Source organism: Corvus moneduloides, chromosome 29, assembly GCF_009650955.1.
Source record: "Corvus moneduloides isolate bCorMon1 chromosome 29, bCorMon1.pri, whole genome shotgun sequence".
NCBI lineage: Eukaryota > Metazoa > Chordata > Aves > Passeriformes > Corvidae > Corvus > Corvus moneduloides.
Window position 1 is genome coordinate 765,642 of NC_045504.1, and position 12,161 is coordinate 777,802.

At 62.8% G+C, this 12,161-nt stretch overlaps 1 protein-coding gene across 1 annotated transcript; it reads left to right on the forward strand.

Annotated features, from left to right (window-relative positions):
• The first annotated feature begins 69 nt into the window (after positions 1-69).
• INSRR (insulin receptor related receptor) lies at positions 70-11,894 on the forward strand. The gene is made up of 22 exons (XM_032093583.1): positions 70-677; positions 2,353-2,904; positions 4,105-4,417; positions 4,513-4,655; positions 4,904-5,048; positions 5,133-5,347; positions 5,414-5,540; positions 5,664-5,902; positions 5,980-6,147; positions 6,254-6,443; positions 6,567-6,608; positions 6,734-6,999; positions 7,136-7,272; positions 7,475-7,640; positions 8,897-9,005; positions 9,117-9,187; positions 9,796-10,025; positions 10,104-10,214; positions 10,314-10,473; positions 10,558-10,687; positions 10,756-10,890; positions 11,032-11,894. The coding sequence occupies exons 1-22, from the start codon at positions 584-586 to the stop codon at positions 11,294-11,296; spliced, it is 4,008 nt and encodes a 1,335-aa protein (XP_031949474.1). The 5' UTR covers positions 70-583; the 3' UTR covers positions 11,297-11,894.
• Positions 11,895-12,161: the final 267 nt, after the last annotated feature.

A 12,161-nucleotide genomic window follows, 5' to 3' on the forward strand; every position in this document is an offset into this window, starting at 1 on the left:
CTCTTCTGCTGCTTCTCCTGCTTCTCCTTCCCCTTAAGGGCGGCTCGTCACAGCCAGGCAGGTGCTGAGTGCCCGCAGCTTCCTCCCTCACTGCAGGGCTGCTGCTCTGTGGGGACCCCGAAGCCGCGGGGTCCTGGCACCCCAGATTCACCCCGTGAGGCAGAGTGACCCTTAAGCCGTCCCTTCAGTGCTGCTCCGGGGGGTCTCCATGGGCTGCTGGCTGCTTTCCTGGCGTCCCCCTGCCAGAGCAGCTTGGATCTTTCTGCTCTGGCTGGGGAAACTGAGGCAGGAGGCAGCTCTTCCTTCCCACCCGCTCCGGCGCGGGGGGGGCCGCCCTGTTTTCCCCCTCTCTATTTCCCAAACATGCCCTGGCCCCGGCCCTGACAGTTGTCAGGCTAAATATTTTGTGTGCGGCAGCCGAAAACAAAAGTGAAGGGGCCGCAAGGTCCGGGCAGGGTCCGTGGGGGCCCCCCCCTATCCCGGCGTTCCCCGGCTACCGGCCGGACACGGCGAGCGGGACCCGACACGGGGCAGCAGCGCCCGAGGTGGGACGGGGACGGGGCCCTGGGGGTCCCGCTCGGGGATGGGGCCGAGGGCTCTGGGTGCCCCGCGGCTGGGGGTGATGTTGCTGGTCCTCGGCCACCTCCCGCTGCCCCCCGTGAGGGCTCCCTCCGAAAGTAAGTGCTTGCGAGGGGGTGGCCGGGAGCGGGGTGGGGGGCGCTCGCTTGGGGGGGTCAGTTCTGGGGCGGGGGGCTGCCTGGTGGTGCGTGGGCTCGGGGGTTTGTAGGAGACGAAAAAAGCTCTTTGTTCCCTGTCGGGGTTTGCCACCCTGGCAGTACCCCCAGTGCTGCAGATCCCCCGTTTTGGGCAGGAGGGGCAGAGCGTGGGACTCCCCCATTGCTGGGGTGGGATGAAGGGAGCGTAGTGGGGGGCTTGGCCGGAGATGGGGGCATCGGTGCCTCAGCCCCACCGGGATGGTGGAAAGTTGTCACAGGAGTCGGGAGCGCTGCTCCCTGTGCAGCTGCTGGGGTGGGAAAGGATGGGGAGGGGGTGCCGTGGTGGGGAGGGGGCAGCTGTGGGTCCTGGGTTTCATGGCCACAACAGGGGACAGCTGAGGGTACCAGGAGGGTTTGTCGTTTGTCCTGCCTTCCCCTCTCCCTGCCACCCGTGCCTCAGTTTCCCCATCACCGAGGGGCTGTGCTGGGGGATGGGAGCAATGGAGGAATGAAGCGCCCGAGAGCTGCCCAAGGGACTCACCTCACTGTGCCTGCTCCCACCTGGGACCCCTCTGCCTGTCCTCCCAGGGGCGCGGGGGCCCCTCTCCCCTTACAGGGTGACTTTGCATGGTCAGGGAGGTGACGGTGGCAGTGGGGGCTGTAATCCTCGGGGTTGGTGCTGCACTCACGGCCGGTCCCACAGGAGGGTGGAGGGACCCTCTTGTCCTCACAGGGAGGGGACAGGGCTCCCAGTGAGGGGCTGAAGCTGCTGCTGTGCTGGGGTGAGGGGCTACGGGCAGCTGCCAGAGCCACAGTGCCCGTGGGACCGCAGTGCCCACGGGTCACGGGTGACACCAAGAGGGGAAAAATGCCGCCAGGCATGAGGCCACAAGGACACGGCCATGAGCCGCTGGCCCAGGCTGGCAGCAGGCAGAGGAGGGGTGAACCACGCACCTGATCCCCTCCAGGACCCGCACCTGGTTTCTGGCTGGGGATGCCGTCAGTGGGAAGCTCTTTGCTCATCCTGGCTCTTGCATCCCTGCCGGATTCAGGAGGCAGGAGGTGCAGGGGCTCATGCTGCCCATTTCTGGGTGGAAAAGCCCCAGGACAGCCAATGTGTGGCCGGGGCAGCACCACATGGACACCTGTGGTAGCCTTGCGTGCCCCATTACCTGTCTGGGCACGAGGGGCAGTTAATGGGGACAACCTCGCTGGAGCTGCCACTGTCTGGGTAACTGCGTGTCCATGAGTGGGGACATCCGCGAGCCCCCACAGCTGCCCCACAACTCGGGGAAGGGGAAAAGCCATCCACACCCCCAGCCAGGTTCCCCCAGGGTGAGCAGCAGGGCTGGGACGTGGTCCTGGGGCTGACACGGGGCAAGGCAGGCGCCCAGCCTGCCAGGCCTCGTTAGCATCACTGCTGATGGACGCGCCGTGCCCCGGAGAGCCGCAGCGCGCCGGCTGCTGTCAGAGCTGCTCGCATCTCCCCGGCTGCCCAAACCAATTCCAGCTGTGCTTGACAGGCAGCGCCGGGATATTAAACCCCCACGAGCATCACCTGGGGGATCCCTGGGTGGGTGTGGGGGGCAGCTGCCCCGTCCCTGCTGCCCATGGGGTCCCCCTCTTGCCACCCCAGTCTGCGGCAGCATGGACATCCGCAATGACGTCTCCCAGCTCCGGAAGCTGGAGAACTGCTCCATCATCGAAGGCAACCTGCAGATCCTGCTGATGTTCACCACGGGTGCCGAGGACTTTCGGGGGCTCAGCTTCCCTCGCCTGCTCATGATCACGGAGTACCTGCTCCTTTTCCGTGTCTACGGGCTGGAGAGCCTGCGGGATCTCTTCCCCAACCTCTCGGTCATCCGCGGCACCAACCTCTTCTTCAGCTACGCCTTGGTCATCTTCGAGATGCCACACCTGCGGGACGTGGGGCTGCACAGCCTGGGCCACATCCTCCGCGGGTCAGTCCGCATTGAGCGCAACCAGGAGCTCTGCCACCTCTCCACCATCGACTGGGGGCTGCTGCTGCCCGACACCGGGGACAGCACCTACATTGTGGGCAATAAGTTGGCTGAAGAGTGTGCCGACGTGTGCCCGGGCATTCTGGATGTGGAGAAGCCATGTGTGCAGACCAGTGTCAATGGACAGCTGGATTATCGCTGCTGGACCTCCAGCTACTGCCAGAAAGGTGGGTGCTGGTGGCGCGGGGCCCAGTTGTGCTGGCTGCTTTTCTGGGACGGTGCTGGTTTGCACTGTGGGGCAAAGTGGGAGGGCACTGGAGGAGGCTGGTGGAGCCAGCAGGGAATGGCAGGCCCGGCATGCAGCTGTCGCTCCCCTGCTGCTGGGGACGTGCCGTGCCGGCAGCATGGTGGGGTAACCAGATCCACGCTGTATCATCCTCCGAGGAGAGGCCAGCTCCTGGCTGCTATGTTTTCCCAGCGGCGAGGTAAATACAGGCCCCTCCTGAGCTCGTTTGCTGTAAACAGGAGACCTGGTAATGGAATATGTACTATAAACACAGATCCTTATCGGGGCTGCAACCTCGGCTGTGGCCCCGGCCCGGCTGCACTGGGCAGATGGGGTTCAGCATGGCCGAGCCCCACCTCATCCATCTCTCTGTCCTGCTGTCCCTCCATGCAGCCCCTCGTCCACCCATCCACTTGCTCACTCAGCCACCCATCAGCCCACCTGCCCGGCCAGCCCCTCATCACCTGGCCATCCATCCGTTCCTCCATCCCTTTGTGCATCCCTCCATCAGTGCTGCCATGCCTCCCTCAATCCATCCCTACCTCCCTGTATCCCTCCCTGCATACCCATATCCTTCCCTTCCTCCCTCTATTGTTGCATGCCCACATCCCAGTATCCCTCCTGTCCCTGCATCCCTCCTGTCCCTCCATCACATCCCTCCCTCCATCCCTGCATCCCTCCATCCCTGCATCACATCCTTCCCTCCATCCCTGTATCCCTCCATCCCTGCATCACGCTCCTCCCTTCATCCCGCCATCCATCCCACCCTCCATCCCTGCATCCCTCCATCCCTGCATCACATCCCTCCCTCCATCCCTACATCCCTCCATCCCTGCATCACATCCCTCCCTCCATCTCTGCATCCCTCCATCCCTGCATCACATCCCTCCCTCCATCTCTGCATCCCTCCATCCCTGCATCACATCCCTCCCTCCATCCCTGCATCCCTCCATCTATCTCTCCATCCCACCCTCACTCCTGTTTCCCCCCCAGCCCTGGAGGATGCCAGCAGCCCCCCCAGCCCTTCCCACCTCTCTCCTCTCCCCCATCTACACCCAACTCCATTCCCAGCTGTGCTGCCCCAGGCTGGGCTCTGTGCCCGTTGGTCCCTCGTGCCCATGTGCCGTGTCTCCCCTCTCAGTGTGCCCATGCGGTGCGGGCTCGGCGTGCACGGCAGCGGGCGAGTGCTGCCACGCCGAGTGCCTGGGGGGCTGCGGCCGCCCCCGTGACAGCCGGGCCTGCGTCGCCTGCCGCCACTTCCACTTCAACGGGCACTGCCTGCCCTCGTGCCCGCCCCGCACCTACGAGTACGAGGGCTGGCGCTGCGTCACCGCCGAGTACTGCGCCAGCCTCCGCAAGGTCTCCGACAACCCCCGCGATGCCTCCAAGTTCGTCATCCACCAGCGACAGTGCCTGTCCGAGTGTCCCTCAGGATACACCAGGAATGAGAGCAGGTGGGGGGGTCCCCAGTGCCCCCAGTGTCCCCAGCATAGGCACAGTGGTGGCACGTCGGCCGGCTCACATCCCGTCCCTGTCACTCTGCCCACAGCATGTTCTGCCACAAGTGCGAGGGGCTGTGTCCCAAGGAGTGCAAGGTGGGCACCAAGACCATCGATTCGACGCGGGCAGCACAGGAGCTGGGGGGCTGCACGCTCATCGAGGGGAACCTCATCCTCAACATCCGCCGGGGCTGTGAGTGTTTAAAGGCACAAAATTAATTTCCTGGGCATAAAGCAGCGATAGGGTTAGGTTAGCGATAGGGGATACACATCATAAAGGCACCCCAAGACATTGTGCCAGACCTGGCCCTGCCTCTCCCACCCTGGGTGGGAGACCTGCTGCAGAGGGCAGGGGGTGGACGAAGGGGATCTTTTCCCTTGCAGAGTGAATTAATGGGGAGGTGCCCCTCTCCCTGAGCTCATGCAGTGTGTCATTCCCAGATAACCTGGCCTCGGAGCTGCAGAGCAGCCTGGGGCTCATCGAGACCATCACGGGTTTCCTGAAGATCAAACACTCCTTCGCCCTCGTCTCCTTGTCCTTCTTCAAGAACCTCAAGCTGATCCGTGGTGACTCCATGGTGGACGGGTGAGGACGGTGTGGGTTTGGGGGGGGACATGTGGCTCTGAAGGTGCCCTTGGCCACCGCCTCCATCCACATCTCCTCCCCCAGGAATTACACCCTGTACGTCCTGGACAACCAGAACCTGCAGCAGCTCTGGGACTGGAGCCACCACATCCTCTCCATCCCCGTGGGCAAGATGTACTTCGCATTCAATCCCAAGCTGTGCCTGGCTGAGATCTATCGCATGGAAGAGGTGACGGGCACCAAGGGGCGGCAGAACAAGGCGGAGATCAACCCTCGCACCAATGGGGACCGGGCATCCTGTGAGTACGGGGATGGGGACAACCGGCAGTGCCGTGACCCTGCCTGAGCCCCGCCTGCCCCCACAGGTAAGACCCAGACCCTGCGCTTCATCTCCAACGTCACCGAGTCCGACCGCATTTTCCTCAAGTGGGAGCGGTACCGGCCGCCTGAGTACCGGGACCTCCTCAGCTTCATTGTCTACTACAAGGAGTCGTAAGTGCTCCCTGCTGCCCTCTTGTCCCCATTGTGGAGGGCTTGGGACAGCCCACGGTGTCCTTCGTTCCTGCTGGACACCCAGGGGTCCCGGGACCCTCCCTGATGCCTGCTGCGGGACAGACCCTTCCAGAACGTGTCAGAGTATGTGGGGCAGGATGCCTGTGGGGCCCAGAGCTGGAACGTGCTGGACGTGGATCTGCCACTGAGCAGCGAGCAGGAGCCAGGGGTGACGCTGCTCAACCTCCGTCCCTGGACCCAATACGCCATCTTCGTGCGCGCCATCACCCTCACCACGGCCGAGGAAGGACGCAACTACGGGGCACAGAGCGAGGTGGTTTACATCCGCACCATGCCAGCGGGTAAGGGGCTGGCAGAGCGCTGGGGATGCCCATGGTGGACCCCCCAGGAAAGACTGACCGCCCCTGTGTCATCCCAGCCCCGACGGTGCCCCGGGACGTCATCTCCATGTCCAACTCTTCCTCCCACATCGTGGTGCGTTGGAAGCCGCCCACGCAACGCAACGGCAACATCACCTACTACCTGGTGCTGTGGCAGCAGCTGGCCGAGGACATGGAGCTCTACATCAATGACTACTGCCACAAAGGTGAGCCCTGGCAGGGCAGGACCAGCGCAGCAGCCAAGGATGCCAGTGGAACAGGGATTTTCCCATTGAGCCAGGCCCTGCCAGCCCTGCCCGTTGCTGCCCACAGGCCTGAAGCTGCCCACCAGCAGCGCAGACACACGCTTCGGGTTTGGGGATGGTCCCGAGGGGGAGCAGGATGCGGAGGAGCGGTGCTGCCCCTGCCGCCCCACTGACGGGCAGCTCCGCATGGAGGGCGAAGCCGAGTCCTTCCAGAAGAAGTTTGAGAACTTCCTCCACAATTCCATCACCATCCCCAGGTGCCATCTGGGGGGGGTCCCTGCTTTGGGGGGCTCCCCCAGGCTGGGTGCGTGGGTCTGCCTGGGTGGGGGATCCAGTGGCTGCTCCTGGCAGACCCTTTAACTGATTTCCCGCTGTCTCAGGCCACCCTGGAAGGTGACATCCATTAATAAGAACCCACAGAGGTGAGCTGGGACCACGCCAGCCTGGGGGGATCTCCCCTCCCCTGATTGATTGTGGGGGAAAATCCCAGCACCCTGACTCCCCACCACCTTGACTCCCCACCACCTCCTCTCCCCATGTCCTGCAGGACCCCAAAGCAGCGCAGGGACGTGGTGGCCGTCACATCCCCGGCCAACGCCTCCTCAGCGGAGCCGCTGGCCCCGAGCCGCCCTGGAGGCGAGCCCAAACCTGACTTCCAGATCTTCGAGGACAAGGTGGTGCGTGACCGGGCGGTGCTGTCGCGGCTGCGCCACTTCACCGAGTACCGCATCGACATCCACGCCTGCAACCACGCCGCGCACACCGTGGGCTGCAGCGCCGCCACCTTCGTCTTCGCCAGGACCATGCCCGAGTGTGCGTCCCCAGCCTCCTCCCTTCCAAACCCCATGGTTTGGGATGTGCTGGGATGTTGTTGAGATGGGGGATTGGCAGAGGGTTGGGGGCCAGGTGATGCCCCCCAGGAGCTCACCCCCTCTGTGCCCCTCTCCAGTGCAAGCTGACAACATTCCTGGCAACGTCACGTGGGAGCCGGCTGGCAAGAACAGCGTCCTGCTGCGCTGGGAAGAGCCCAGGAACCCCAATGGGCTCATCCTCAAGTATGAGATTAAGTACAGCCGGGAGAGTGAGGTGAGGACCCCCTGTGGCATCCCCTGCCTGGCCCCACCAGGTCTGGTTACGGGGGCACAGCACCCATCCCATCCCATCCCATCCCATCCCATCCCATCCCATCCCATCCCATCCCATCCCATCCCATCCATCTCTCTCCCAAGGCTTACACATGGCTGGGGGGGATGAAGCCCCTTTGCCATCCCCACATTGTCCCCTCCAGGAGGTCACCACTGTTGTCTGTGTTTCACGCCACCGATACTCCAAGTATGGGGGCGTCCACCTGGCTCTGCTCCAGCCAGGGAACTATTCGGCCAAGGTCCGGGCCACCTCGCTGGCTGGCAATGGCTCATGGACGGGGCTCGTCAAGTTTTACATCCTGGGTCCAGGTACCTGCAGGGAACAGGGGGACATCAACAGGGACCCCGGTGGACAGGGAGGGGGGCAGCTCTGGGGCTGGGGAGCTGGGGCTCAGAGGGTACTGCTGGATCAGGACACTGGGGAATTGGGCTGTGCTGCTGGGATGGGACATGCGGGGTCAGGGGATGCTGCTGGGCTGGGCTGCTGAAGATGGGAGTTGTTGGTGGACTGGGGAGCTGAGGGATCGAGGGATGATCCTGGCATGAGACACTGAAGCATCAACGAATCACAGAATCATTTGGGTTGGAAAAGGCCGAGACCAGTGAGTCCAATTGTTCCTTCAGCACTGCCAAGGCCACCACTAACCCCTGTCCCCAGGTGCCACATCCACATGTCTGTTAAATCCCCCCAGGGACGGGGACTTCACCAGTGCCCTGGGCAGCCTGCTCCAATGCTTTCCATTTTTCCCAAATATCCAATCTAAACCTCCCCTGGCACAACCTGAGGCCATTTCCTCTTGTCCTGTCCCTTGTTCCCTGGGAGCAGAGCCTGACCCCCATCTGGCTGCGCCCTCCTGTCAGGGAATTGTGGAGAGTGAGAAGGTCCCCCCTGAGCCTCCTTTTCTCCAGTCTGAACCGTCCCCCCGCCAGCTCCCTCGGCTGCTCCTGCTGCTCCAAACCCATCCCCAGCTCTGTTCCCTTCTCTGGTCACATTCCAGCCCCTCCAGGTCTCTCTTGTCATGAGGGGTCCAAAACTGACCCCAGGATTTGAGGTCCCTCAGCAGTGCCCAGCACCCACTTCCTTCTCAGCTCTCCCTTGGGCGCTGATGGATTTATAGAAACACTTTTTACTGTCTCTTATGGCAGATTCAGTTCCAGTTGGGCTTTGGCCCTTCTAATTTTCATTCTTGTCCTGAGCTCCCTCAGATCCTCCTGAACTTCCCACCCCCTCTTCCAAAGGTCAGAACCTCTCCTTTTTCCCTGAGTTCCACCAAAGAGTTCTGCTCAGCCATGCTGGTCTTCTTCCCATCCTTCATCCAAGGATGCTGCTGGATTGAGGAGCTGGGGGATTGGGGGATGCTGCTGGAGTTGGACACAGGGACAACAGGGTCTGCTGATGGATTGGGGGATCTGGAGGATTGGGGGATGCTCTGGGACAGGGACACACAGGTCTGGGGAAGCTGGGGGCTCCCCCTCTCTGGCCCAGTGGTGGTGGTGGGACAGGTGTCCCATGTGAGGTGGGACGAGTGTCCGGACCCTGATCCACGGCCGCCTGCTCCTGGCAGCTGAGGAAGAGTCCAGCAGCTTCTATGTCCTGCTCACCGTCACGCCTGTGGTTCTCATGGTGCTCATATCCTGCCTGGCCGTCTTCGTCTTCTTCTACAACAAGAAGAGGTAACGACCCCCCTGCATCCCCAGGGCTGGGCTGGGGCAGGGTCCGGCCAAACCGGGGCTGGGAAGGGCTGGGGGGAGGCAGCAGCTCCGAGCGCTGCCCACCCCTGGCAGGAACAATGACGGGTACCCCAGCGGGACTCTCTACGCCTCCGTCAACCCTGAGTACTTCAGCGCTTCGGACAGTACGTGGGGACGTGGGGACAGGCAGGGGCCACCTCAAGGGGCCACTGAGCCTTTTCTTTGCTGGGATTACACTGGAGGGGACGGGGATGGGATGGGGTGAAAATGGGATGGGAATGGGATGGAGATGAGTATGGGGGTGGGGATGGAGATGGAGGTGGGAATAGGAATGGGATGGGGATGGGGATGGGGATGGGGATGGGGACAGGGAGGAGGATGGTCATGGGATGAAGATAGGAATGAGAACGGGTGGAGATGAAGATGGGGATGGAGATGGGGATGGGGACAGGGAGGAGGATGGTGGTGAAATGGAGATGAGGATGAGAATGATGATGGGATGGAGATGGGAATGGGACAGGGAATGGGAATGGCAATGGCAGAGGGATGGGGATAGGGAGGAGGATGGTGATGAACTGGAGAAGGGAATGAGAAAGGGGTGGTGATGAGGATGGGAATGGGATGGAGATGGGGATGGGGACAGGGACTAGGATGGTGATGACATGGAGATGAGGATGGGGATGGGGATGGGGATGGGATGAAGATGAGGATGGGGATGCAGATGGGGTTAGTTACAGTGATGGGGATGGGGTGATCCCTGCTCACCCCACAGTGTACATGCCTGACGAGTGGGAGGTGTCCCGGGAGAAGATCACAGTGATCCGGGAGCTGGGACAGGGCTCCTTTGGGATGGTGTATGAGGGGGTGGCGCTGGGGTTGGTCGCGGAGGGAGAGGAGACCAAGGTGGCCCTGAAGACAGTCAACGAATTGGCCACCATGCGGGAGCGCATCGAGTTCCTCAACGAGGCCTCTGTCATGAAAGCCTTCAAGTGCCACCACGTGGTAGGTGGGCAGCTGAGGGGGAGGGAGGGGACGTGGGGGGTCTGGCCACTCACATGCCAGCCCTCTTCGTCCCTGCAGGTCCGTCTGCTCGGCGTTGTATCCCAGGGCCAGCCAGCTTTGGTCATCATGGAGCTGATGACACGTGGGGACCTGAAGAGCTACCTGCGGTCACTCAGGCCTGAGGCCGAGGTGAGGGGCTGGGCACGTGCCAGGAAAAGGGACACCCACCCTGTTCCAGGAGGGTGCTGGCGTGCCCCTGCCCCAGCCCTGACTCTGTGCACGGTGCAGAACAACCCCGGGCTGCCACCACCATCGCTCAAAGACATGATCCAGATGGCGGGGGAGATCGCCGATGGCATGGCCTACCTCAATGCCAACAAATTCGTGCACCGGGACCTGGCTGCCCGCAACTGCATGGTGTCCGAGGATTTCACCGTCAAGATCGGAGGTGGGTGGGCAGTGGCGGGCAGGCTGTGCCAGCCCTGTGTCTCCTGCTGCTCACACCTTCCTCCTCCTCTTCCTCCTCCACCAGATTTCGGCATGACCCGGGATATCTATGAGACGGATTACTACCGGAAAGGGGGCAAGGGGCTGCTCCCCGTGCGCTGGATGTCACCCGAGGCGCTCAAGGATGGCATCTTCAACACGCAGTCTGACGTCTGGTGGGTGCTGAGGTGGGCAGAGCCGGGGGGATTTGGGGATCCCCAGCTGAGCAGTGGTGCTCCGGCAGGTCCTTCGGGGTGGTGCTGTGGGAGATCGCCACGCTGGCCGAGCAGCCCTACCAGGGCATGTCCAACGAGCAGGTCCTGCGCTTTGTCATGGACAACGGCATCCTGGAGCGGCCCGAGAACTGCCCCGACAAGCTGTGAGTGCTGGGGGACACCCCCTCACAGCCCCAGCCTCCCGTGGGAAAGGCTGGCAGGGGAAATCCTGGTCTCTGCAGTGCTGGGAGGGCCGTGGGGGGCTGGAGTCCCCCAAACCCTCTCTCTGTGCCCTCTGTCTGCAGCCACGAGCTGATGTGCCTGTGCTGGCAGCAGAACCCACGCCAGCGCCCCTCCTTCGTCCAGCTCCTGGAGCGCATCAAGGACCACATGGCGCCTGCTTTCCGCACCCTCTCCTTCTTCTACAGCCCCGAAAATGGCCATCACGGCTCAGCAGAACCCTCTGACACCGAGATGGACCCACCCCCTGAGGAGGATGAGCCCCCCGCATCCCCCCTGCCCACACGCAAGGACCGCAGCCCAGGCCAGCTCCCCAACGGGACAGCCTGACTCTGAGCCCGGGGTGTCCTTGGACCCCTGCTGGACTCTGCACCCCACGCCCTTCTCCGGCCATCCCCCCACTGCTGGGACCCCCCCCGCATTATTTATTGCTTCCAAGGGCCTAGCCGAGGAGTGGGTGCCTTAGGAAGAGGGTGGCAGCACAAGGCAAGGATGTTCCATGGGGTGCATTTTCCCTGAAAATAAATTGGGTGTGCTCCAAGTCAGGGGGAGGGAGTGGGGGGCTGCTGGCTGGGAGGAGAACACCCCAGGCTTTCCTTACTTGTTTTTTTTTGGGGGGGGGGGATAATGTGGGTGTGGGAATGGGTAGCAGGGTTTGCATTCGGGGTCCCACACCAACCTGCCTCTGTCATCGCTCCCCAGCCACCTGGCAAACAGACCAGCAACCCCTGTGACCCCCACACCTTCTACAGATGGGGAAACTGAGTCGCGGGGCAGCCCTGCAGCGGGACAAGCCTGGGGTTGCCCTGATGTCTCTCCCCAGTGCCCTGCACTGGGACCAGTGCCAAGGCCGTGCTGGTCCACGGAAGGGGCGTCACTGTCTTATCTGCGGCTGTGGGATGAGCACGAATAAAGGGGATGAAGTTCATCTGTGGCAGTGCCTGGCTAGGGGGGATCGCGGAGTGGGGGGACGGCACACAGGGCTTCCCACTCCCCACGCCGCCAGCCGCATCTGCATCCTGCGGCTTTGCCCTGCGGTGCCCAAACCGGGGGCGTTTCTTGAGAAAAACGTCAAGGTAGTGGAATTTAGGAGGATGTGGCAACAGCCACTGGCCCGCTCTGCCGGGAGGGGGGCCTGCTGGGGTGTCCGGTGGGGCCCCACGGGAGGTCACCCCAAGGGAACCGTGGCCCCATG

Excerpts from the sequence above, each read along its gene's own strand:
- INSRR (XM_032093583.1), top strand. The coding sequence starts at position 584 with ATGGGGCCGAGGGCTCTGGGTGCCCCGCGGCTGGGGGTGATGTTGCTG. Across the intron at positions 678-2,352 it reads CGTGAGGGCTCCCTCCGAAA|TCTGCGGCAGCATGGACATC; the intron begins GTAAGTGCTTGC and ends TTGCCACCCCAG. Across the intron at positions 5,348-5,413 it reads CAATGGGGACCGGGCATCCT|GTAAGACCCAGACCCTGCGC; the intron begins GTGAGTACGGGG and ends CTGCCCCCACAG.